We start from the raw sequence: 26,945 nt of genomic DNA on the forward strand, positions 1-26,945 counted from the left end.
AAAAGTTTGCCAATTGCCTCTTGAGTACTTTTTTCCTTTTGGACAGTTTTGTTTTCTTTGTGAAAAAAACCTAGAAATCATTGCTGTAGGCATTCCCATAATTCATAGTCACGCATTTTGTCCGCAGCTTCCGGTTGCCAAAATACAAATAAATTTTTTCTTGATAATGCCAGCTGTCGAAAGAATCTAACAACATTCCTTTGCAGAATTGTGTGAAGTAGTTTCCTACATGTCGCTCGTACAGTTCAGGTAATTCTGCAAAATCAGATTTGAAGTTTTCCTTGGAATTCAGGGATAAACACGATTTTTTTCTTGTAGGCCTAGCTTCATTTTTATTCATACTGCCCAGTTTCCGGACGATTGTTTTGTCTATTGTACATGTAACTTTGTTAACTTTTTTTAGGGTGACTTCATAGATATATATAGTTATGGTAGCAATACCTACCGATCCTGCTGATACAGTGATAGGCCTACTTGTAAACAAAGCCTATGAGGAATTTTTGATACGATATTTAGCAATATTTAAAAAAGTGTCCTCGCTCAGTCAGAAGTCAAATTTAGTAGGCATGGTGGTAGGCCCATTGAAAATATCGAGGTAGGCCTAGGCCTATTCAGTAAAGCAAGTTCAACCTTTACTGACCAGTCTTATTGGGTTTGTACATTGGGTATCTAGTGGCGTCTGCATATGGAATTCTTTCCATCGCCTTTCATTTGCCCGTTCTTTTCACTTTGCCGTTGTTGAAGATTCATGTTGTTTCAACCAAGTCAAATCGGAGGTTTCATACAGCATTGACTGAGACTACTTACATGTAGGCCTACTAGCCTAACAAGTGATTGGCCTAGCACAACATAATTGTAATGATCATGCTGACTGACTGATGTTCAGCACACATGACGTAGGCCTGTGTGATAAGATGTGTTTTTATTTCATTTCTTTTGGGGAATACATGTAGAATCCAAAAGAACTATGAAGATTCATACAAGTCAGGTTACCCTTCTGTCACAAATGTGCCTCCCCCCAAAAAACCCACATACACTTGTTGCCCATTAAAACGTCAGTCATTATTCCCTGTCTTTTCTTGTTATTCACTTTTCAATAATACAAGTAATAATGCGACACAGGTGGAACCCCAATTTTTAAGAAGTGAGAAATCAGACATACATGTAGTAAGACAATTTGGAATCAGCATTTTGCTGATATATATGTATTTGGTATTGTCTTGAGGATGGTATGCAGGTTGGATGGAATACAAGAGGAAATAATCAAATACAAGAGGAAAGTTAAAAGAGGAAATGATCAACACCTGAGGCAGTTTGGTTTGGTCTCTCCAGACCTACATATGTTCAGGTACATACTGTACATGAAAGCCCAAATCACCCAAAAGCAATGTTATATTAACCCTTACCCAAATGTCATATTGAAATTTGAGAATTGAGGACTGTTCATTCTAGCTTTTAAATTACAAAAATACAGGCCCATAGATACGCATCATGATAGCAAAGATATTTACTGTTAGAATCAATGTTTCTTGATTTTTTTCTTTTTCACAGGAAGCAGCATTGAAATTTTTTGAGAAAGTATAGGCATCCTCAGATCAACAATGACCTTGAAAGTCAAAGAGTCAGCCATGCTCATCCAGAAGAATACCATCAACAAATGCACTGATCCATTAGATGCAAATAGCATTTGAGAAAGTTGGAACATCCAACATGTCTTCATCCCCCCGCCCAGTTCTTAAGCTGAAGGTTGATGAACTCTTTCTGAGGTGGCTTAGTGATGCTGACATTCGGGACAGTCTTAATGAGAACCTGAAATTGATCTCTCGAGGAGAGAACATCAACACCAACAATAACACTTCATTCCAATATCACTCTGGAGGAGGGAGTCCCGCCTCTCCGTTGCTAAGGATTGGGTCTCCATCTACTCCTCCATGTTCACCCCCGCCTCCTTTGACAGCATCACCAAGCCCAAGGAGTCCAAGGAGAAAGAGTAGCTTGTCTAGATTGTCAAACTCACTATCGAGGAGTCAAGCTGCTAAGGTGAGTTCATTTATATTCAGATCGTTTGTGTGTTCTTTTTATGTCCAGTACTAGATTTTGATTACTGGTGTGTGACTTTTCTTCAGTTTTGCTATGTGTACTAAGGCCTTTTCACACTTCAGCGTGAATTCAGCGAATTTTTCAACCCTGTATTCAACCCAGCATTGTTTCACACTTGCTTCATGTGAATTAGGCTTATCGAAGTGAGTTCAATCCAGAAATTAGCTGCACAAATAATTTTCAACCTGGGTTGAAAATCTCAACCCTGGTCCCAGGGTTGAAATTTGTCAAGTGTGAATCACTGCCCGTTTTCAACCCTGCGTCAACCCTGAGTTTTGTCTAGTGTGAAAAGGCCCCTTGTCTGTCTTCTGTGTCATAATTGTTGTCATTGCCATTGTCACTTTTAACCACTGTCCAGTCAAGACAGTTGTGACTGATGTACATGTAATGACTTTACTTGCAATAGCACCAGCCAATGTAGAAAATTAAAATTTATTTGCTGTGCACAAATTTCCCTTTTTTAGCACTAACCATCTGTGTGAAAAATGTTTGAAGGACAGGAGCATTTAAACAAAATTCAGCACGGAACAGAATTGCAATATTTAGATGGATCAGACCAATCCAGGCCAGACATTATTTTCACTGGAGTCCCTAGAGATATTGCTGTCTGCACAGTTGCTGGATTTCAGTGAATTCCAGAGTGTACTATAAAAATTTCCCAATAACCCCTAGTTTTGATAATTACATGTAAACAATGTTTTAATAAATTGTGTGGATTTAACTTTGTCAAATTGTACCAGCATGTACAGTATGTAGCTGTAGAAAGTTAACCTTTTAGACTGCAGGTTTAAAAATCCTATCTGATGCACCCTCAAGAAAATAGAACAAAAGAAATTTATGCGCGTACATGTACATGTACCCTCTAAAACGTTACTATTTTGATGATGTATTTTGTACATGTAGCTCATGTTCATGTACATAAGACATGTATAAATTGCTTCTAGCTTCAGTACATCCAATGACATAATCAAAGACACAAATTAAATGTCATTGAAAACACAGTAGCATTTCGGAGGTGTCACATACTCAACATGCCTTTGAGGAGAACTTGATACTGAGGTCATGGGGTTGATGCCCTTTAGGCTTTCCTCTTGCATACCAGTATTTATCATGCATTGTAAAGACTTAATAAGCTGGGAGTGTGAATGAAGGATATGCAATATGTTTGCTGTGTACACCATTCATGAGTGAGAATGTACATGCATATTGGTTATGTGTCGTGTATGATTGGAATCCTGAGTGATTCGTGATTTATTGTATAATTTTAGCCATCAATGTTACTCATTCGCATTATTTCCTGGTATTTATACATTTGTTTGAATATATCGGAGCTGGTACTTGATTTCTGCATTTCCCCTGCTGAGGCAAATCTGAAAATCCTCTTGTGTTTGGCATGTAAAAGGATTTGCAAGTTCTTGTTTTTATTTGTTTTAAAATAAGTTGACTTAAATAGTAGCTATTGAATAATAATACTACCGACATTGTATATAACTTTCAGTCTCAAAACGTTTTCCAGAAATGTGTGATGTTACCCAAATAATGTACCAGGCACATTCCAGCTGTTGTTGATAAGAAAACAAAGTGATCAGATGACTACATCACTTGGAATTCATGGAATGAAATCCAAATTGAATTCCAAAAGTGTTAATCTATCAGTTATAGGTGAAATGAAATATTTGTTGGCATGTATGTCTCAGGTAGCATTTTGTTGACAGTTTGACGTTATTCCTTTTTTTAAATTAAACATTTTTCTCTCCAGTCTGTAAAGGTTTATTGTAAAATGTTTGAAGGGAGGAATTTCATAAATGATTGGGACAAAAATTGTTTTCTTTTTGTGTTTCATCAGTTATTTAAAAAAAAAAAGGAAGTCACAACAAGTCTTTTCGGTAAAACACTACTGGGTAAACAAAGTTTTTTTGTTTATTGTCCTGATCAGTTTGCCTCCTAACAATCTGAAACAAAAATGGATTCATTCACTGGACTTACATGTACATGTACGGTACTTCTATCAGAAAAACCATTGTCCATGCACATGTATCACTTTCTATTGTTGGCAGATTCTGCAGTTGGCTATTTATTTACTCTTACTGTAGACTGTGTTGGGCTAGTTGTAAAAAACTTCACAGTAATAGATTTGCATTTTTGGAGCATGTGCAAATCAATACAAGAATGTGTGGAATGCTGACCGCCAAGTTCACCAGAATCCCCTCCTGATGCTATTTTTAGTTGGAGGTTTTTCTAAGATTGATGCCCAAAGGTTGGTCCCTGTGACCTGCATACAGAAGAACTACTGGTGTCTGTATGATCCATGAAATATGATGTATTGATGCTGAGGCAGACCTAATGCTCTCAGAGCCTGAACTGTGAGATGTGAGCAGACAGACTTTAATAATCAACCGATAGTGTGCCGTGTGTATTGAATGTCTTTCCGAGTTATCAAGACTTCTGTAACCCTGCTCTGTTGCACAGTGTGCGGCATACCAACTGGCTTGCCTTATATGGGGTTGTCCTTTTAGAGTGATCTACTTACCTCCAAGAATCCATGGTAAATGATGAGGAGACGTGGAAGGGGGGATGCAGAAGAGGAACTGAACCGCATCACTGACTCTTTGAAGGATAGGTCATCTTTTCATCATTGGAGGTCATCGATGCTGAGGAGTTTGATGTTGATGTAGGACTAGTTGGATATTCAGTACTGCTGTGTGTAATTTGGAACAGGTTCATTGCCTAAGGCATTGTGTGTGTACCTTTTGAGTTATCTTATGATGTCAACGTAAACATAAGTCACTATACAAGCAAGTGTAGCTATGAGATATAATGCAGTGAGGAGTTTTGCTCCATCTCATACGGTACAGGACGCAGTGACTGAAGATGGTCGATGAAAAATATTGTCATCTTGACAATCCTCATTTGCATAATGGCAAAGCTTGCTTTGCTTAATCTTTGAGACGCAACAGTGAACTTTTGATAAAGGAGGCTTCCCCTCATGTGGCATTCTGTTAAGAGGTGACAACGGTAGGGCCATTTAGTATGCAGAAATGCTCACGAGGTGTCACCACCAACACCAGCTCCATCCCCAACACGACCCTCAGCATCCCTCCTGCATCATTCAAGCGTGTCATCACCAGCATCATTACCTATGGGGCCGTCTACGTGGATCAGAAACAAACAAGAGCAGTGCACAACTGCCCCCACTGCTTTGCACTATGCAGCGAAGAAGTCACCCAGGGGAAGATGTGTCATGCTATCCATTACGGGTTCTGTACAGTTGTAGCCCTACCCCCGGGGATTTTCGATCAGGATAAATGTAATAATTACGCAGAGCAGAGGTGTTGGAAGGTAATGACCTTTTCTTATTTATGATAGAATGAGTCTTCAATTGTGACCCGGTACATCGTAATCAGGAATTAAGTCACTCAGGCCATTTTACATAATGGCCGAGTAAAGTGGGGATGTGGATAAAGGTTGAAAAAAATCGGTTATCGTCAACACGCTTCTAATGTGTACCATTTGAAAGCTTAGGAAATTCTCTTTCTATCAACGCACAGGTATCCCAATAAGTCAATTTGCGACTTATTTCTGATTTCGATGTACCGGGTCACAAATGTAACTATTTACATGCAAGTTGTTTAAATGTGTCCAAGAGACTTACCCTATCACTCAAAAGTAGCTCTCGTGTTTTTAGGAATTGTTAAGTAGGGGTGCATTTTGTTTAACATGTTTAACTCAGAATTAGGTACTATTTGGACGTGAAGATCTGTGAAAAGTTAGGTTCACATTCACATTTGTGTACATGTAGATAGCTTTTACTTTCTGAATCCAAAAATATGTGTCCATTGGCAGTGAGCCATGTCGATGTATTTCCTGTTTGGTTTTGATGATGTGCAAATCTTGTTAAATGTGCAGTACACATAACTAAGATTTGAAAGCCAGATACCGTGAAAGTACATGTAACATGGATTGGGAATTAATCCTATTTTTTCAGGCATTCAATTTATTGTGACTTTGTACAGTGTGTATGGTATGTCCGCTTTCAGTTTTCATTTTGTTCCCTTTATGTTAGAGGGAAGTCTCTTTTTAATACGGTATTTCATTCATTGATACCAGTAAACTCTTTAAGAGTCCTCAATCCTCCAATTTCAATGTGCTTTACATGAACATGAACACTCAAGGGGTGTTGGGGTTAATAATTGATTGAGTGGCGTTTAAGGTAAGGCGATGCTTTCCCACAAAGAGTGGGAATGTGTTACGTAATGAATATTCCAAAACAAAATTCAAACCCGTGGACAAGACAGAAATCACATCTGTAAAAACATGAAATCAAGAATTTTTTCTTGGAACAATTGTTTTTGTGGTATAAGTACTGATACATTTGGTCATTTGATGTTAGAGCAGGTTCATTTAAACGAAGATGGCTAATTACCAGTATGTAAACAAGAATTTATAGTCCAGATATCTATGCACAGTACAGGTGTATACTATATATGAACTGTTCAAAGGTACTTTAGTGCTTGATAATGATCTTTGGTTTGGTATTTTGTGGCCTTGATTTGCCTATGTTTTGCATCTCATTATAATTGTCTGGTAACAGAATTATCGTGTGCTGTATGATTTCACTGTGTGGGCTTTGCTATCTGTATGCGTGATTTTAATGTCCCAGATAATTTATGCAGAGATAACAATGTGAATAGCATCGAAAGTGAAAGAACCATTTTTATCAAAAGTGAAAGAATGTGAAACTGTTACAGCAGGTTGTGTCAGTACAAAAATGTACTGCAGTGTTCAACAAATTACAGTGTATCCAGTACTGTATGGTGTGAAATAAAATGATAAAATTCACAGTATCACCCCCTTGGCCAAAACTCGCCATATTTGTAGTTTTCCTCAATTTTTAAACCAATATATACAAAGTCTTCCATTATGCACTAAATTTTGCCCTATTCCTTATCCATTTATTTACAGTTTTTCCGAGATCAGCGTGAGTCTCATTCCCCTGCTCAGAAGATCCATGTCCCTCCATTTTACTTCCCCATGGGTCGTCCCGTACCTAGTGAAGAGAATGAAGCTGTCATCCAACGAGTCACTCAACTCTTTGAATCCTTACCAGAGGAGAGAGCATACAAACATCAGATGGACAAAGTCGCTATGGTGAGTGGGATCTAAATAAATCAGATGGACAAAGTCGCTATGGTGAGTGGGATCTAAATAAATCAGATGGACAAAGTCGCTATGGTGAGTGGGATCTAAATAAATCAGATGGACAAAGTCGCTATGGTGAGTGGGATCTAAATAAATCAGATGGACAAAGTCGCTATGGTGAGCGGGATCTAAATAAATCAGATGGACAAAGTCGCTATGGTGAGTGGGATCTAAATAAATCAGATGGACAAAGTCGCTATGGTGAGTGGGATCTAAATAAATACAAAACATTTGACATATTGAGAGCAAACTGTGTTTCAGTTCAACTGTTTCAGTCCTTCCAATTTAGTAAAAAAATTGAGAAGTAAAGTTTGCTGTTTCATGGAACCAGTTTACTAAAACTTCATGAGACAAATTGTTCATCTTGTTAGAATGTAATCCCTGGACAAATGGATTATTGAAACTATAGTTTTGTTTAGCTATCACATTGCTGCATTACAGCCAAATCATGTTTATGTTATTTGCTCAGTGAATGGCCTGCATAGTTCTTGTCAAAACACACATACTTGCAATTCATGAATGGAATGTCTCATTCATCACAAGTTACCAGTCAAAACCAGGCTAAGTAACCGATCAAAACCAGGCTAAGTGACCAGTACAAACCAGGCTAAAAATTCTTACTACTATAGCAGTATTGGCCAGTATGGTAACAGAGTGACAGATCTCTTGCTAACATTTTTCTTTCGCCAAAACAAAAAGGGCAACAAAGACAACAAATACCAAAAATAGGCTTTGGAAGTGAAGTATTTGACTCATTTCATCTGTGATCTGGTAGGGCAATACAATCAAGCCTGCTTAGTATTTTGATACCTTCTGGTCAACAGTCAATATGGCAGCGTTAAGAGATTGTAAGTTGGACCATCTGCTTACAGATGATGGAGGGGATTCCAGCCCTGTCTCTGCGGTCAGAGTCTTTCTTTTTTCCAGAGGAAGGAGACTGATCAGCTGTCATTCTGTTGTAAAATTCTGATTGTGATACTGACGTAATTGGGAATTGATTTCCCAAATGATATTGATGAATACTGACAGCAAATTTACCGTACATACGGTTTACATGTATGTATGTACAGGTGTTAGCCTTCTGGTAGGCAAAACTACACACTGGAATTATGTACATGTGCCATACATGTAATTGCTTTAAAAAATGAGCCACTGAAGCTTGAATTAGTAGCTCCTGTGTAGAGGTCTGTCCCTTACAATTTGTACAGAAAGCGCCCTCAATTGGTAAGGAATGTGGATGATAGGTTTTCAGTTCATTCATCCATAGCTCTCCATCTGTTAACTCGATCGTCCTGAGTCAGACCAATAGAGCCAGTTGCCATGAACCTTCATCCTTGGCAAGAATTTAGCAGAGCACCAGTTACAACTGGCTTGAAATCTCATGGCATTTTAGCTGGTAAGCCCCTGTTGCCAAGCACACTTCATGAAATTGGCCCCAGATACTGAGATGACAGAGTGAGTTCAAATCCAGCATCATGGTCAGCTCATTGGCTGATACCAGTTGTGAGTGCCTCTTGTCAAGTCACAGCTCACTGAAGATATGTAGATGGGAGGGAAATCCAGGGACAAATCCAGTCTAAATTGCTTTTCCAAATGACCAAGTTGAGGACCTGTCCTCTTGAGTGGACGGTGAGTCAGTGACCTTACCTATGTTAGTATCTCAAGTTGTTCCCACGTTTGTGTACCTTTGCTTCAATCAGCATGGTACATGCACATAACAGACTTTCAAAACAATCATTTATCTGGGAAAATGATGCTTTGGATGTTTAGAAAGCACATTTATCATATTGAAACCTTATTCTTGTGTTTGCCTCTTTCAGGTTTTCTCAAAAAGAATTTTCTCAATTTAGACTATGTGCAATTATCAAACTTAATACACCAGTTCCCATTAATATTTGTACAAATTTCACTATGCATGTATGATTTTGATGTACTTGGGATTTCATTTGTCGCTGACATGAATTAAATTCCTCTCTCTCAAAAATGGATTACAGGGACATTTTGTCAACATTTGGATCTCTGATCTTGTTCAATTGGGATTTTTCTCTCCCAGGCATGCAAATGTCCCCAATATTGGAAGATGCCATTGTTCCTTGCGGCAGGTGGAGACAAGGTGGGCTATGTCACATCACACATGTACCTCACCATGTGGAAAAGGTGGGTGTTGAAATGATCTTGTCTAATTTCACCTGGAATGTGTTGTCTGTCTTGGTACTGGTGTATAAATGTATTGACATAGTATCCCAAGTTACTTAAGATTTGAACTTTGCTCATTTTCCAATTCAAACCATTCACTTCGGATGACATACTGTACATGTGTACATTGCATGTAGAATAAAAAGTCATTTGTGTGTTGACATTTTTTTAACTAATATCTGAAAACCTATATAAGCACACTGCACATACATACTGATGCAAGCCAAAAGTAAGTGTTAAGTGTGTTTGCAAATATGTATTTCTTCCAATTCCAGGATCATTTTAAAGAAGTGAAGCCTGTAGACAGCTACAATACCTACATGAATGTACAAAGTGGCAAATCATTTTAAAATGAAATTAAAATGTTTACAACAGATCTTTGATAATCGCTGATTTGAATACCGGACGTATGCTGTGGCTACTTTACTTTCTTCATTTTCCACTTGATTGTGATCATGATATTTTCATTTCTTATTCCAAGATTTTTGATAAAGAATGTGTTTAATCACTAAAAGTCTGAGGTAAGGATGAATTGTTGGATCAGTCAATTTCATCCCAGGCCGTTATGGTGACAGGATTTCATAACGCTTCATTATCTAGTTCATCATATTCCATTTTATTATTGGTGTTGATTGGACATATTTGTTAGAATTACGGTTGATTTACTGGATTACACTGAGCCTGTTACTTTACAGTGAGGTTTCCTCATTTTATGGAAATGGGAATCGAAGTATTTTTTTGTCATTTAGTAAGAAAATTTAACTAAAAAGAAAAAGAATATTGGGATTGTAATAATGACGAGGATGGGGCTATGATATCAGTATCTACCATACCTGAGGCTGCATTGGTGGTGTGTACAATCTATGGTACATGTGTAGGGTACATGTACTTGAAGCAGTGGCACAGACAAGAATCCTTGTCAAGTTAAGGGGTCTTATTAGGCTTTATCATACATCTTGACAGAGAACCCCTCAGCCACTGCCAACTGGCCATCTGATGAGAAGGCAATTCCCAATGGGAAGGTTAGCCCCTGGGCCAGACAATCAAGGAAAACCCCATTTGCATCGTAGAGGTGAATATGACCAGCACTGTTCCAACCATTACTGACTCCAACATAGATCCCTGACTGGTTGATACGCACACCAAGGCAGCAGCCCACCGGTTGGCCTTTGATGAGTGGCTTGATGGAGGAGTGAACAATCCCATTCCTATCAGTGATATCCACTTGTTTATTTTCATATCCACTGATCACAACTTTATCAGTGGAGTCATCAACAGCAAGGTAGTAAGGTGCTATCTGGACTGTTATGGTGCGTAGAAGTAATCCATCAGTGGGCATGTGCTCAGTCCATACCATCCGCTTGATGTCACCCACTATGAGGGTACCATCAGCCTTGACTGCTATGCTCCGCAGGTCTATTTCTATGTTGTCAATATCGGCCAGCGGCACCGTGGAAAACTGGAAGGCCAGTTCTTTGTCTGTGTTGAATACTTTGACGTGCTTGGAGGTATCTACAACCACCAACATGCACATCTTGTTGATTACTGCAATATTACGGGGACCTGGAGAAGGAAAAGAGTAAAGAAAAAGGGAGAAGGTTAAATGTGAAAAGGGAAACATTAAGCTCATAATTAATGTTCCACCAATAGACATCTCCTTCAGGTTTGAAGAAAAGTTCATGTTGATATTTTCCTCAAGGGTCAGAAAAGTATTTACGTTCTGATAGTGGAATGATGCCCCTGTGTTGGCCCTCATCGCTGCAGATGATAACTCGCTTGTTCCAGTAATCTGCCACAGCCAGCTCACCGGGTTGAGTTGAAACAATGCCAAAGGTCCCATTGAATTCTTCTTGGCCACTTCCCTTTCTGCCAAATTCACCACTTAGCCTCCACTGATCTTTGGCCCCCAGATTAACATCATCAGTCCTCTGATCCGAGCTGAAAGGACTGAGCTGGGAAGTAGAAGTTGCTGCCAGACTTGATGAATCTGCCATCTTATCCTGCTTTAGTTCTCTGCCAAACTACATGTAATCAGTTTAGTTTGCTTTGTACAGTACATGCATCTCTGTCTCTGGAAGGAATCATTCAACTCTCTTCGCTGGCTGTTACTTGAGTTGTTTCTCTTGACATTTCTTGTGGAAGCTTCCTGGCTGTCCAGAAGCAATGAGCCACGTGCAGCTGAATATTTCCAAAGTTGAGTTGATGCTGTGCATTAGGTCACTTCTGTCAAACAAATCTAATCAAAAATTGGAAAATGACTTCAAAAATCCCCTCACAGATCTTTTTTAAATTCAGATGATTCCCTAATGTTTAACTATACATACATTTATGCTTGACGTTTGAAAATTCATCAACTTGATCAATTTTATTCTTATTCAAAGGGAATACAATTCCAGTTTTTAAAAGTTACCCCTCTAGCAAGTACAACCAAATCTGAAAAGCATTTGCATGCTTTTGTTTAAGCTGTGTTATTGTCAAGAAAATAAATAGACAGCTTGAAACAAAATCAACTTCTATCCTTAAATTGAAGACCACAATGAAGGTTATCGTTTGAAATTGAAACCCTAACACAGAGATGACTTCATTTTGATTTCCAAAAGCTTGTCTAAATATTGCCTGAAATAAATATATGTAGCCTACCTCGAAGTCTAACAGTACTAGTGGCTAGTTGATGTGAACAAACTGACAATGTCGCCAACTTACCTTCCCTGTTGTCTGCACTACCAAACTACATGTATGAAAAGTAGAATGGTTCCATTGCATAGATTTAAGAAGAATTGCAGTGGACAAACATTCCCGGAATGCCCTCATGGTATGGGGTGTGCATGGTGGTATGTGATATTATTAACCAAACCTCATCCATTCATGCAGTAGTCTATATCTCCACCAGTGTGTTTACATAAGATAGTGTCCTAGGTTACTGAGTCTTTGTACTTTGTTCAGCTTCTTTGATAAACAGGTTTATGGATTAATTTTGACCTGGTTGGACCAACCATTGTGCTCCATGGCCATGTAAGCATTTTTGCATTTGTAATGGTAAAATCTAATTTTGCTTGGCACCAGTGGGTTATGGGGGCATTTCCCCCCCCCCTGCACTTGTTGACTATTATTTTATTGGCTTTGTTCTTGGTACCTTACCTGAAGTTCTGAACACCGGAAAGCGGTGTAACATTAATGAACAGGCAGCCAAATGTTTTTCCAGAGACATTCATTCCAGTTTTTCCTCTTGATTTGACTTCAGGTTAATCAGGGATTGCCATGACGATGCTGCAAGGTTTTTCCGTCTTCTTGCCAAGCCAGGCTGCAGTTATTTAGTTCCAGAAGACTTCTATCCATTTATTCAGGTATTAAGGAAACATTATCAGCTTTGTGCAATCATAATAATGTTTGCTCTGCAACCTTGTCACTGGAGCTGAGTTCGGTCACAGTGCTACAGATGCATGTTAGTTTGGACCATGTGGAGAACTTTACTTTGAGGTTTATTGCCTAAAGATTTTAGAAAAAAGTTAGAACAGTCCCTCAAAATTTTTGGTTTGATTTATGTGTAAAGTATATTCGTTTGTGTTTCTCATTTTGTAAAATAAACTCTCCATCTGTCTAAAGACTTTTAGACACTTTTCACTCAGTCGTTCACTGTTTATCGCTTGTAAAGCATTGTCAATATTGTACAGACACTGATGTAAATGTGGCTAGAATGTCTAGTTGTAATAAACCAGTTACAGTCGACAGTCATGCAGCGATTCTGGCATTGCTTGAGAATGTCATAATTAGCTTCCCTGCTGACTGTCTAGCCTCCTTCACAGCATCTTAAGACATTCAGGAGACAGACAGACATCTTAAAGCTTACCACAACACACCTATTGACGTGCCAATCTCAGCAGTATAGCGCATCTCAAAGATTAATACCTTCAATCTGTCCTACTTCGTACTGGTCCATGAACTCAAAGAAACAAGAAATAGTCACTGTACTACTACTTCATTTTTTATTCTGTTAAATGTGCATTTGTCTACTTCTAAAAGCATAAATTTTGAACAAGTTTACATATCCTTTCAAATTCCAACTTTAAAGTTGTAAAAGTCGTCTTCCTTCATTGAACCTTTAACATAAGAATTATGCCGAGTGTTGTTGTTTTTGACATTTTTGTCTTCACTCTCTGGGAAGGCCGTTGATCTAAGTCACTTTCTATGTCAGGAAGTTGTTTGTGAGTTGTGAAGAATTCACAAGATTTGAGTGATCAACATTCTTACATCAAGTTTCTTATAGTCTTCTTTTATTGTTGTTTCTCTTTTTTTTCCTCTATTAGGAGGTCGTTGACTCTCATCCTGGCCTCACCTTTCTCCTTGATGCCCCAGAATTCCATTCCAGATATATACATACAGTAAGTACGGTTCCATGGTAACACTCACTTATCGACAGTTTTCTCTTGAACATTTGCATCATTTCTTGTACAACACTGGATTTGTTGATCAGACTGTTGTGAGTCGGTTGGTTTTTGAAAGATTTTGTTGTGACACTAGTTAACTTTAAAATAGGGTTTGGAGCAATTGAATATAAGTAGTAACATGTGTCAATTGCTGTTTATTTTAAACCACATGTACAGGTAGAACATGAAAACTGCATACATACCGGTAGCTATCACGTAACTCAGCACATTTGTGGCACAAATTTGTTTTGAATTTTCAATCTTTTTAAAAAACTAATATTAAGAAGATTTCAGATGCGTGAAGTTGAATTGAAATCAACGTACAGGTCTTTCATACTTGTACTCATTGAGTGCTGGATAGCAGCTAAATGGAGTTTGTTCCATAGCAAACAGAGACAGATGGCTAGAAGTGTTTGAAACATGTAAACAAAATTGGAAACATTTACTGTGTATGGATAACGCAAGTTACTTGGCAAACAGTAAGTTTTGATGTGAGAACTTTCTTATTGATGGGGAAGCGTATTTACAAAGACATGCACTTCAATTCTCCCATTGTCATTAATACCATTGATTACATAACCAGGCCCTACCTCGGCACCATCAACAATGATTTGAACTATGACCTGGGTGTTGCTCTCTGACCGTTCTGTCTCAGTAGCAAGACTGGAATCATTTGTAGTGGGATGAGATTGGGAAGGCGTGGCAAAGGGTGATGTTTGTGGGATTGATTGTGTTGGGGTCTGCTCACGAGTTTGGAAGGGGGTCTGTGCGGTGGATTGTTTGTCATACAAAGTTAGTGTTTCTGTAATTTGGGTTGGTGTCAGAGTTGGGAAAGTTCTTGAGGATTCAGTGGTTGTTTGGACTGGAGATTGGATAGGATCTGCTGCTGGGGTTGGGAGAGAGGTTTGGTTTGATGCCAGGGTTAGGTTTAGATTTTGGCTCAGAGCCTGTCTTGATTGAGTTTGGGTTACTGTTGTTGAGGTTGGTGAAAGCATTTTGATGAGGGTTTCTGTTGGAGATTGCGTTAGTATTTGGGCTTGGGTTGATGACTGGGATGAATCTACGGTTCTTGATTGGGTTGGAAGGGAGGCTGGGATGGAGATGTGGATAGGGGTTTGGCTAATATCACCTTCATTCTCATTCCAATCCAGCTGCTGGGTTTGAGATGTTGCTTGAATCAAAGTGGTATGGGATCTATTGAAGATTGTTTTGCCGAGTGTTTGGTCTGTCATTCCAGCAGTCAATGCCTGTTGTGTAACATTTTGTATCTGATGACTCAGAGTTGTTTCTTGAAGATCAGCTGGGAATGTCATCATCTGTTCCACCACAGTTTTCTCAAGAGGCTGCAGGGATAATGTCTGAAGATGCTCCATGGGTGGTATCTCTGAGAGATGCTCTGTGATTCCGTCTTCAAGGTCTGATTCTGTCTCCTCAGTGGGGTCTATTGCACCTGTGTGCAGAGGAGTAGAATAAGACTCAGAGGATGTGACTTCATGCCGAGATGTGGGTTCTGATGGACGTTCCGTTACCATATCAGTTGTCATGGATGCCACATTGGTCACTTGAGATGATTCCTCTGTCACAGTGTCCGTCACCATGTTTGTTATCCCATTTGTTGAATTGGCAGCGCTTGGTATGACAGCAGTGGGGAGTGATGGTGCTTCTGTATTGAGACGTATGCGTAGCTGCTGTGAGCTGTTTACCTCATTTGTCACTGTTTTTGTCACCAAGGCTGATACAAAGGCTGATGTGATGCCCTCACTATTCATGCTTTCTTGTTCCCGTGTCACATTGTCCCTCATTCCATCTGTCACTGGGTGTTCCGCCACATCTGAATCAGTTTCCTGTGTATGCCCACCTGATGTTGGGTCCTCCGGTAGGGGCGTGGCCATGATGAGGGAAGGTAGGATGGCCAGAATCAATAAAGTCTTGGGGACCATCTTGAATGGGCTCAGAACGGTGTGGGGTGTTGTCACTGTGCCAATAGTTAATGAAAAAAGAAGACTTTACAGAAACTGAGACAGAAATAATTACTGTTTATGAGTTGAAATAGAAAAGAATTCAACATATTGGAATGTTGAGAGTTAAATGTTTTAAATTATTTCCATATAAAACCCTCGTTAGCAAATGTCATTAGCCATCCATATCATATTATGGAATTGTTTCAGTAGTTTTCACTTCGAGTCAAATGTCTGAAAAATCCCATCTGACTTTTAGAGAGTAATATACGCATCTTAGGTTTTTTGGCTTTTGGCTGACATCAATTCATTTTTTTTCAACAAGTTTATTTTGCTTTTTGTTGGTGTTTGTTTTTGCTGCTGCCTTATCACAGGCAAACCACAGTATGCATAATGACTTATCATAAATTTCAACTCTACAGGTGTAAATTAAGACTGCTTCTGCACCCCAACTTCTTGTGCCTGTAATCCTGTAGATTTGTATAAACTGCCTTAGTATAGGTTTTAACAATTCATACGTAACCATTCAAGGAAAATATTCACAAATGTGTTGGTACTTACAAACTGGCACTGTTGAAATGAATTTGTTAAATCTTGGAAGTGTAGTATTCCTTGTAGTGTGACACCTTACTCAGCGATGAGCAGAGGAAGTCATTAGCTGTTTCTTCGATCTGGTGCATGAGACTGAAAAGAATGACTGCCACTCCCTAGACAGAGCTTGAGTTTCTTAAATCACTCTCTTTCAAATGTACCTTGATTTACTACTTAATTAACCAATCAAATCTCTGCAGTTAACCCTTTCGTTAAATCACCCAATCAAAACCAAGCTTCTGTCAGGTGATCATTGCAAAACTCTCCCTTTAGTATGTTCTCCAATCAGAATCTATCATCTGTAGAGTGACAGCACTGAAGCCCCACCCCTTGGCAACTTTTCAGCCAATGAGTGTGCAGGTTACATGAATGTTGGGAGGGCATCTTGACTTGATGATTGTTGATCTATTTTGAGTCCCCTGAGATTGGTTAGTTATCCCTCTAGGCATAAGTACAGACTAAAGGCTTAGCATAGATAGCTTTATCACTCTCAATCACCTTTGCCTCTTTAAAGGACAAGCAAGGAATCTTGATACCTCTTGTCCCATGTTGGCCTGCATACTCCCAGATCAGATTTGGTGCTGATTGTTTTTCACAAATGCATGTATGTTTAGGAATAGTGAAAAAGACCATTCCAATCATTCTGTCTAGTTTCTGTGATGCAATTTATGGTGATCTTGGTGGAGTATGCCAACCTGGTCTGGATATTATTGTCAGATGCTTCCAAACTGGCCTTCTTAGTTCAAAGTTCTTACTCTCAAAAGTTCTTACTCTGAGTTTAAAAAGATGACATGTTAAAAACCCAGTCTTGGAGACGGAGTAAAAGCTTTCATGTGTGTGTTCTATCACATTCCCTGTACGTTAACATGTCAGTTTGACTGGAGTTCCTCCCCCCATTTCTTTTATTTAACCTGTTCGGTCATAGTACAGTTGCTGTGCCCATCACGATGGATGAGACATACCCAGTCCTGACATCAAAATGCAGCTGTTGAGGTCAAAGGTCAAAAGGTTAAGGCCACAGATGCACACTCCTTAAAAAGCTTCTTGCTTTCCAAACCTATTTCCAACAATCCACCCTTGTTGATTATGAGCCAAATAGGGAGCAGCATTGATGGATCTGTTAGACCGGGAGCTTATCAAAGGTCAGAGGTCAGACAGTAGTTAACCTTTCACTCTTTGACATGTATTAATACTTCAACCATGGCACCACACACAGTTCCCCTGATGGGGATACCATGATTGATGTTATCACTTGGGCGTGAGTCAAACACCTCACCTGTAGAGTTCAAACAGTGTCGAAGGAGTGACTTCAGACAATAGCCTCACTGAAATTCATGAGGGCAGACTAGATTGACGATAATCATCCATTGCACATGTGGTGATGTCATCCATTGATTGATTCACAGGCTCTTATTACTGTGCCTAGTACGTGGAATGATGACGTTATGAACAAATGATAGCAGCCAGGCTAGTGGAATAGGATTTTGATTTCATGTGATTTGAGATTCATCCATAAAATTGAATTCATCCATTGGTTTCTGATACAAAATATTTGTCTGTTCTGATGAAAGATTAAACAGAGACATTTTCAAGATCAGGATTGAGCTTAGCTTGAAATCTTCAAACTATTGTGGTAGTGTTTGGATTACTTCATTGAGTAGAGCATCTCTTCATCAGTGTCGAAGACAACTGTTATTCAACTTGATCTTCATTAACATCACGTTTTTATCACATACCACTATTACTCAGAGAAACATGACTAAAGGCATTTATGACTTAATGATGGAAGTTAATTTACAGTGAGAGTGTAACTGCACAGGAGATGAAAAAAATTACATGTTAGTCTTCTTTTCCATCAGGTGATAGCGAGAATATTTTACTGCGTCAACAGAACATGGAATGGTAGAATAACGCTACCAGAACTCAGGAAAAGCAACTTGCTGTCGGTGAGTCTCTCTCTTCTATTAGCCCTAACCCCCTAGGGACCATTGAAATCCTGCATAACCTTGTTGGCTTCAGCATGGTTAGGCTAATTCCTGATACACACATCTGTTGTCATTCAGTTTTCAGGGCTGTGATATGTGTTCCACATCCTCATAAAATTTGACCATCTACTGCTAGTATGGACAACTAGGGCACCATAGTATTACTATATCATAATTTTAACATTGATATCTCAACTTAAGAGAGGTTTCCAAGAGAAAGACTTCATTTGTAAGATTTCCAAGAAAGATGTACAAGTTCAATGACACAGTTTTATCCTCTGGTTGTAGGTCATTGCACTTCTTGAAGAGGAAGATGACATCAATCAGATCTTAGATTATTTCTCCTATGAACACTTCTATGTCATCTACTGCAAGTTCTGGGAGTTGGACACTGATCACGACTTATTCATTGATAAGAAGGATCTTAGCAGACACAATGATCATGGTAACTCTTTGTTCTGTCAAAGCCGACCTTTGTGGTGTTTATACATATTCAACAACTGCAGTATTTATTTAGCCATCAATAGAGGGCAGTGTTGCAGTCTTCTGGGACATTTAGAATCAAAGTGAACTAACTAAATTTATTTACACATAAAGCACCAATGAAAATATTTGGACATTGCTATGTAGGAAAGATCCTCTTATATTAGGCCGCAAAAAAAATGTTTAGCACCAGTCGTATTTGCAAAAAAAGGAGGGTTTTTTTGTTTTGTTTTGTTTTTTTAAATACTTTGGTATGAATGCTGATCTGGACTGCTACAACCACGGAGCAAAAGTGCCATGCTCACTTCAGACTCGTTACAGAAGTGCACATGACGTTGTGTGTATGCACTTAAGTCGCATGTTGTGCATGCACGAGAATTTGTGGGTGTTGTAGAAACAACGAGGGATGGCTAAGAACATCAGAAAAGACAACTTTTACAGATAAAAAAAAATATGCACCAAGATTTGTTGAGGCGGGAACTGATGCTGAACTAATTATTTTTTCATGTGGCCACAACTACATTTAAGCTGCCTGCCGTGCCTTTCCCTCTTAAAAATTGACATTATCTTCACTTCTTCAAATTAATTAGAAAGTTAATTCTGCTTCTTCTTTGAGCTCTTTCTTCCAAGATCATAGACAGGATCTTTTCCCCTGGCGCTGTACTCAGGTAAATAATAATTCAATTCATGGATTTCTTAGCAATGAATACATTCGCTGATTGAGAAATGAATTAATACTTTGGTAGATTTATTGTAAATCATTTCTAAAACCATATGCCATTTGCTTTATTCAGTTTTTCTGTAACTCTTTTATTTCATTTCAAGTCCTGAGTCTGTAAGGGAAGGTCGGATGAGCTATGCTGAGTTTGTGGCATTCATCATCTCTGAAGAAGATAAGAAGACACCAATGAGGTCAGTAGTGATTTGTCTACATGTGTGCCACTTCCTTTTATCCTGGGGTGAATCTTTTGCCACATAAACACCTCCAGAAAGTAAATCATAATCAATGGAGCATTGTTATCCATGTGGGTTTGAATCACATCAAGGTGCCACTACGCGTCTGTCTCTATGCAAGATATTTGATCACAATCGCTCCTCCCCTTCAAGAACTGCATATTGGCACCTGTAAGGAGACTGATTAGGTTAATGTCTTCGCCTGACGATACAGAATAATTGTTACCTAGTTCCTTGATAGGTGTCAACACTTGTACAAAGAGTCACGTAAGCACCATGTTGCCATCATCAAAACTATAACAAACTATTAAATGTTATTTTGCTTTGGCTGTTTCAGCATTGAATACTGGTTCCGCTGTATGGATATGGATGGAGATGGTTTCCTCTCCATGTATGAACTGGAATACTTCTATGAAGAACAGATCAGTAAAATGGAAGCATTAGGGATTGAGACTTTACCATTCCAAGATTGCCTGTGTCAGGTGGGTGATGTCTGTTCTTCAATTAGATGAAGTATACATTTTATGCATTTATCTTGAGATCAGACCTATTGGATTCATGGCTGAATACAGTTTTTTTTATGCTAACAATCAAACGAGAAACATTTAACAAGTCCTGTGGAGGGTTAACCAGTTGGGGGTCAAGATAGATCCAATGACAGATTTCATCGTGTAGTCAATACCTGAAAGAGCCAGTCTGAGAACCAGTCTCTTTCTTAGAGATGACAAAACATCTTCCTGCCCCATTCTGATTTGATGATTTTCCTCTTTCCTTCCCAGCTCCTAGATCTTGTCAAGCCCCAACGGCCTGATCGGATCTCCTTGCGAGACCTCAAGCAATGCAAGCTAGCCTTCATCTTCTATGACACGCTGTTCAATCTAGAGAAATACCTGGAGCATGAACAGAGAGATCCGTTTGCCTGTAACAGGGTGAGATAGTTCATTGCTTACTCTCCAACCCCTGAAGTTTTCAGAGGCAACAAATTATCAGAAACTCACTCAATTTTTCTGTGTAAGAGAGACGAGTGTTATTAACGTGTTAAAGGTGTAGAGCACCATTTGTGATTGATAGCTTCGTCTTGATGTTTACAAGAAATTGGTTTTGGTTCCTGCTACTCTGCATGTCCTTGGGCTATCCACTTTACCATGTTTGCTTCTTCCACACCAGGGAATATTATAAGAGCGTATGAGTCATCAATCTGCTTATCAAGTGTTAGTTTTCCTTTCTAGATTGATTCATTTTTCACCAAGGCGTACAAAGCTTGTGTTCCCTTGAGCCAGATGCTGTCCTTACTCACTCCACGGAGGCTTTATAGGAACATAATTCTGATGTGAATTCTTGCAAGAAGACAATGAGACAAGAGACCAGTCACCATCGACTACTAAGGAATGACATGCTCCGTTGCTTTCCTCATGCTTTGTTTCATTTGCTTCCTGTTGTGTCTAGGATGCTGAGAATGAAGAACCAGAACCCTCGGATTGGGAGAAATATGCAGCTGAAGAATATGAGTTGTTAGTTGCAGAAGAAGGAGCTCAAGAAACCCAGCAAGGAACCAATAGTCCTGAAGATGTGTAAGTAGCACTAACTACTATACCTCATACATATTCATGATTCAGCAGTCCTGATGATGTGTCAGTCGTGCTTACCTTTACACCTCGTACATATTCATGATCAGCAGTCCCAAAGATGTGTAAATAGCACTTACTATTATACCTCATACATATTCATGATTCAGTAGGCCTGAAGAAGCATAAGTAGCACTAACTGTTATACCTCATACATATTCATGAACTAATAGTCATGAAGATATATAAGTAGCACTGACAATATACCTCATGCATACACATGATCAGTGGTCCTGAGGATGTATGTGGCGATGTCATAACTTTTACATATTCATGGCAAATAGTTCTGTTGATATGTAACTAGCACTGACTGTTATACCTCATACACATTTATGAGTCGGCAGTCTTGAAGATATGAGTGGCACTGACTATTTTACCTCATACATGTACATATTTATCAATCGACAATCCTCAAGATGTGTAAGTAGCCCTTTGATATCTCATGCCTGTGTCATATATATTCATTAGCAAGTATGTTTATTGATATGTCTGGTTATTTCATTGCATTAGCAAAGTTGCTGTGGTCATTCCTCTGATATGCTGTCAATGTCACTTAGTCATTGATATCTTTTTGGTCATATTCACAGAGACTACCCAGATGACTTTGAGCCAGAGGATGAGGAGATCTTGACCGTTGACCTCCAACAGAAGATAAAGTTGTCGGAACCCCCACAGCATAATAAATGGGTGGGCAATAATAATGACGGCATTGAGTTCAAATCCAGCATACCACTCTGACGTACTCATAATGTACAGTGTACATACACCTGTCAATTAATAATGTACATATTCAACTGATCATCTGAAAAGTAACAAAGCAAGTGAAGCAAATCAAGGTGTACGGGTTGTCAGAGATTATGATTGATAAATTCGAATGAATTTGTTAATTTTTTTCAAGATTGCAATTTTTTATCTGATCACAGGGTAGAGTAAGCTGGACGCAGGTGCTTATCAGATTTGTGCCGTTAAAAACAAGAATAAGAAAAGCATCTTAATGAAAAAAGGGGTTGTAGAAGGTCTGTCATGTAAAAGCCAAAGAATAAAGAAGCTGCGATTTATTAATCTTTTTTAACCTGGAGATTTACCTGAGTGGGTTAAGAACCTGTAACCTCTTAATTCCTGACAAGTGCTCTATCAAGTGAATTGTCATGTCTTATGTTGGCAATCTCTTCATTTTACAATACGCTGTGGCCCCTTTGACTCCACTGATCAAAGAACCAACCAAATGTGACAACATGGATCAGAACCTTACACCACTGGTCTAGCTGTCTGCCTACGGAGCAATCCAACGCCATGATGACATTCTGTCTATGGAAGGATTGCACTTCACAGTTTTTCAATGGTTCCTTGCCACACTGAAGGAACTGTTACCAAGTACCAACTGCAAGGGATCTATTGCCCTAGATCAGTTAAGGTTAACCAAGAATTATGCCGCACCTCACACATATAATGATCTTGGCAAATCTCCCTGATGGCAGTTCCCAATTGGCATTGTTCCTGCAGAGTGCTGTAGACAACACCTGCCCTGTTGCACCAACTCGTTAGTTCGGCTGTGTTATCAGAGACGGTTTACTCTGTATGCTCAAAGACAGATTTTTTCCTGTTGAGCCAGTACGGCAAACAGTTGCCTGTGATACAAAGTGGAATATTAATTTTGTGGTTGTTTATGTAATGCAGTTGATAACACATGGTTATAATTCAGGCTGTCTCAGATTAAATAAGAAAATTCTAATGCCAAACAAAATGAAATTGGATATTTTGCAATCAGCTGGTAAAATGTTCCTGAAGCTGTCATTTTACACAGGTCGTTTGTATCAACCTTGAGAATGCCGGGGAAAGGGGAGATTATGCTTGGATAGTGCTGTAGCATGGATGTTTAGATCTCAATAGAATTGTTAGTTGCAAATAATGCAGTGGCTTTGACACAGGTCAGTGCAGACGAAGTCAACCGGAACTTTGATAGTTGCTGAATTGAGTGCTCACCTTTTGGTTGAAAAATGAGGTCACGTAAGGCCCATTTAATGCCATTTGTCATTCACAAGATGGATTCGGTTTGAATGCCAAAACCCAAAGTAGCTGTTTGTCAGTCTGTTGGTTTGTTTGTTCCTTCTTGTTTCTTGGTGGATTTCTTGGTTTGCTGCCTAGTTTGTTTAGTTAGTTCTAGATGGTGTGCTACTTTCATTTGCCATTGGCTGGGTTTGACCCCCGCCTCCGGTCGGGAAGCAACTGTAACAAATCCATTTTCATTCATTTCAATTATTTCCCCATTTTTTCTATTTATTCGCTTTGTGCAATGATTAGTTATTGCTAAATTATGAAATTTCTTATGAAAACAGCGAACATATTTATAAACGGTGCCTTCATCAATTTAGTGGTATCAAGTAATGATGCCAATCTGAAGCTTAGACTTTCCAGGCTATTTCCTGGCTGTCCTGGGCTGTATATATATAATATGAACATGTTTGTGCTTGTATATATAAATTATTTAAGTATAAACTCCCCAGAATAATTTTTGATATTATCGAAACTCATCTGTTTGATTGAATGGGTGTTATTATTCCTCTAGATCCGCAGGAGGAACCACTGAAAAGAATTTTTTTTACACAGGGATGGGATTTTTTCAGCCGCGATTTCCTTCTCTTGTTTGTTTGCCCGCGTGTAAGACTGACAAAGCACCCGGGATTTTTTTTTACCGTTGTCAATTTGCCAGCACGGAAAGGCGTAGCGTGCAGTGAAATTGGAATACTGTTATATTTCCCGAATTAAAAAAACAAGAACCCACTGGACTTGGTGAAATGTTGGTCATGTGTGAGAGTCCTATGCTGCCTTTTGTTTCGATGGACGTTTGCTTGGCGACGTATGACGTCTCTTTGCGAAGTTCTAAATGAAAAAGGAATGTGGATATGGACGATGTCCTACCCACCTGACTGTACACCTACTCCCATTCAGCCTCTCACCACGTTAACTTTTATCACCACACTGATCCAGGCCTTACCGTAAGCAAGAGATACTAGAATGTATTTTCATTTTGTTCTGTAATCCGGATAAAATCACACGAAACACTTAAAAAGCCGAACTGTTCTTTATAAATGAATTAAAAGGCCTACGATAGATCAGCATGGTTTTTCCTTGTAAACTTTAATCTTTGTTACAGGTCCTGGATTGAAAACGACCTTGATTTTTATTACCTTTTTTTTAAACAAGAAAAGGCAGGATGCCAACGGATTTATTATGGATGTAGATTATGTTCGTACTCGTGTATCGTATTGCATCATTTTTTATTACTGCTGAACATCATTTTGTTTGATTTTCTGACAAAAATGTGTAGCTGTGCTGATGAAGTGTACAAAAAGGAGCGCTGTGGAAATATGTTTTGTTGGGCCAGTAAGAAAGAAAGTCATTTTAATAAGCAAAAATAATTTTCCTCAAATTCAGCTTCCGAGGAAAGCTGAGGGAACCTTTCTCGCCGTCGTAGTGTCATGAGTTTTAGTTTTTTGTTATACCGTACGCGGGACGTTATTAGCTATGAATATTAATGACCCGTATTGTCGTCATTATATCGTCACGGAGTAGCTGAGGTATCTCTCTTTGGAAAACAAGTGGACGTGATAGGATTTGACCGTTAGGGCCCCTGAGGATATCGAAGGCTTGTTTGACGCGGTCACCTCTTCTGTCCTATTTTAGAGATGGTCTTACCCGTGTATTGAATGTTGGCACCGAAACGATTATTACTTTTTGGGTGATTTTTTTAAATATGATTTTTAAAGTTTTCTGTCGTCCCGTCAGAAGGATCACTGGTGAAACTGGATCGTTATAGTTTGTTGAATTTTCCACTCGAATGCAGAACTCGATTTGGATTGCTGATTGTACCCATTACCGCTATCCTCAATCTTGCGGTCCAAGATCTATTGATTTGAATTCAGTTGCAAGATCTGTCAGGATCTTTGCTGATGTCAGGATTTTTCAAACAGTTTCTTGTAAAATATGGAAAATCATGGGTTTACCCATAAGGTATTTTTACGTGTAAAATTGACAATGAACACAAGAAATGGGTATTTTAAGGATGCCTTTCGGAAAACGCATTATGTATATACATAGACCATACGCTGCCCTGCCCCCCCCCAAACGTTTGGCGATTGTTTGGTGGATGTATTTCATTGCCTTCCAATTTCGCCCCAGAAAATGACAGTGAAGAACATTTTATAACATTGGCAGTGTTGTGTTCAACACACTTGGCAGTTCAAGCGGGTTTTTTTTGGGGGGGGTATATTTTTTATACTCAAACACGACCGCATGCTCATCTTGAATATTCTCAACTTTGAAAGTTCATATAAAACCGTTTACTTCCGTACAGCGTATTATGTAAAATGTATCTAGACTACCTTTGGCTTTGCCGTAACACGGCCGTGCGTATCACACGGTTTGCTTGCCAAGAAAGTCAGACTCTAATAACCGAACTGTAAGTCTCAGTAAATTCTCTGCCTTGTCAAGTCTCGTCATTCAAAAGGTTGAAAACTCGAAGGCCCAGAGTGCAAATTGGGTCGCACATTTCACGCTCTGCGGTATGACATTAAATCTTGGTTCATTTCACGCTGCATTTGCCCGCGCTTTCCCGCATCAGCTTCGTGAGTGCTTCATTATTTATGGCGCGCGCCTAAATGATCCCAAAGATAACAGTAAGAGTCGATTGTTTATTTTGCTCTATAAATGTCAGCTCGTCGACGGATATTTTGACAGGATTTTCGCCCATGTTCCTGAATTTAAAATATGATAAAGTTTAAAAGAAAGAACCTACTGGAGAAAGGTTATAAGTTTGTTGAGCTGAGTTGATCTGGTTTCGTGTTTCCTGTTTCCTGGTTTGGGATCTTTCTGAATTAAAAAAATAGGATAACAATTATGGCAATAATTTGTCCACACATCACTTGACACCTTCTGTTTTTGTTCCGTACATAGAGGCTCAGTGAACACACGTCACTTGTAATTTTATGATCCAGTTATCTTCGTTGTACCCGTGTTAGTCTTCCATAGAAGACTGCGATACGCAACTTAATCGGTCTTCGGTGATGGTCATTTTCAAGATGTGCTGCATAATTGGTTACTGTGAGTTTCTAAAATTTTGTATTTTTTGTTTGGTTTTTGTCATTGCCTGTACTGTGTGCGCTTGCCAATGTAGAATTGTAGGCCCAGGTTGTTGAATATAATGGCTGTAACTAATTTCTAATGATGAGGGGAAACATTGGCTTGGTTCTATTTGTTAGACCATCAGGTTTTCGTTGGATTCAACTTGCCGTCGTTATTTACACTCCTATGCAAACGTAAACGGCATATTGTTTTAATAGCTCATCGACAACTGGAAGTTGGATGGCTGAAGTCAGAGTTTCCAGTTGGAATCTTTCAAATAAAGAGGATTCAATTGTCTTGGTATCCGGA

At 39.0% G+C, this 26,945-nt stretch overlaps 2 protein-coding genes across 5 annotated transcripts; one reads left to right on the forward strand and one right to left on the reverse strand.

Moving 5' to 3' along the window:
* Positions 1 to 90: 90 nt before the first annotated feature.
* Positions 91 to 26,945, forward strand: ppp2r3b (protein phosphatase 2 regulatory subunit B''beta). 3 transcript variants are annotated; one of them, XM_022243002.2, is made up of 15 exons: positions 96 to 249; positions 1,226 to 1,348; positions 1,552 to 2,040; positions 7,063 to 7,248; positions 9,353 to 9,456; positions 12,737 to 12,839; positions 13,800 to 13,874; positions 18,328 to 18,414; positions 18,742 to 18,898; positions 19,553 to 19,604; positions 19,762 to 19,848; positions 20,228 to 20,372; positions 20,670 to 20,819; positions 21,337 to 21,461; positions 22,103 to 26,945. In XM_022243002.2, the coding sequence occupies exons 3-15, from the start codon at positions 1,675 to 1,677 to the stop codon at positions 22,251 to 22,253; spliced, it is 1,788 nt and encodes a 595-aa protein (XP_022098694.1). In that variant the 5' UTR covers positions 96 to 249; positions 1,226 to 1,348; positions 1,552 to 1,674; the 3' UTR covers positions 22,254 to 26,945. The 3 variants fall into 3 exon arrangements, with proteins under 3 accessions (XP_022098693.1, XP_022098694.1, XP_022098696.1); XM_022243001.2 differs by lacking the exon at positions 1,226 to 1,348 and having other exon boundaries at positions 91 to 249; XM_022243004.2 differs by lacking the exons at positions 96 to 249; positions 1,226 to 1,348; positions 1,552 to 2,040 and adding an exon at positions 4,120 to 5,439.
* LOC110983618 (uncharacterized) lies at positions 9,732 to 12,335 on the reverse strand. Of its 2 annotated transcripts, none has more exons than XM_022243009.2 (3): positions 12,199 to 12,335; positions 11,213 to 11,731; positions 9,732 to 11,058 (listed from the first exon to the last, which is right to left on the reverse strand). In XM_022243009.2, exons 2-3 carry the CDS (start codon positions 11,487 to 11,489, stop codon positions 10,433 to 10,435), a joined length of 903 nt encoding a protein of 300 aa, XP_022098701.2. In that variant the 5' UTR covers positions 11,490 to 11,731; positions 12,199 to 12,335; the 3' UTR covers positions 9,732 to 10,432. The 2 variants fall into 2 exon arrangements, with proteins under 2 accessions (XP_022098701.2, XP_022098702.2); XM_022243010.2 differs by having other exon boundaries at positions 12,136 to 12,304.

Source organism: Acanthaster planci, linkage group LG14 (genome assembly GCF_054643075.1).
Source record: "Acanthaster planci isolate LZ-2023a linkage group LG14, COTS_SCS, whole genome shotgun sequence".
In the NCBI taxonomy this organism is placed as follows: domain Eukaryota; kingdom Metazoa; phylum Echinodermata; class Asteroidea; order Valvatida; family Acanthasteridae; genus Acanthaster; species Acanthaster planci.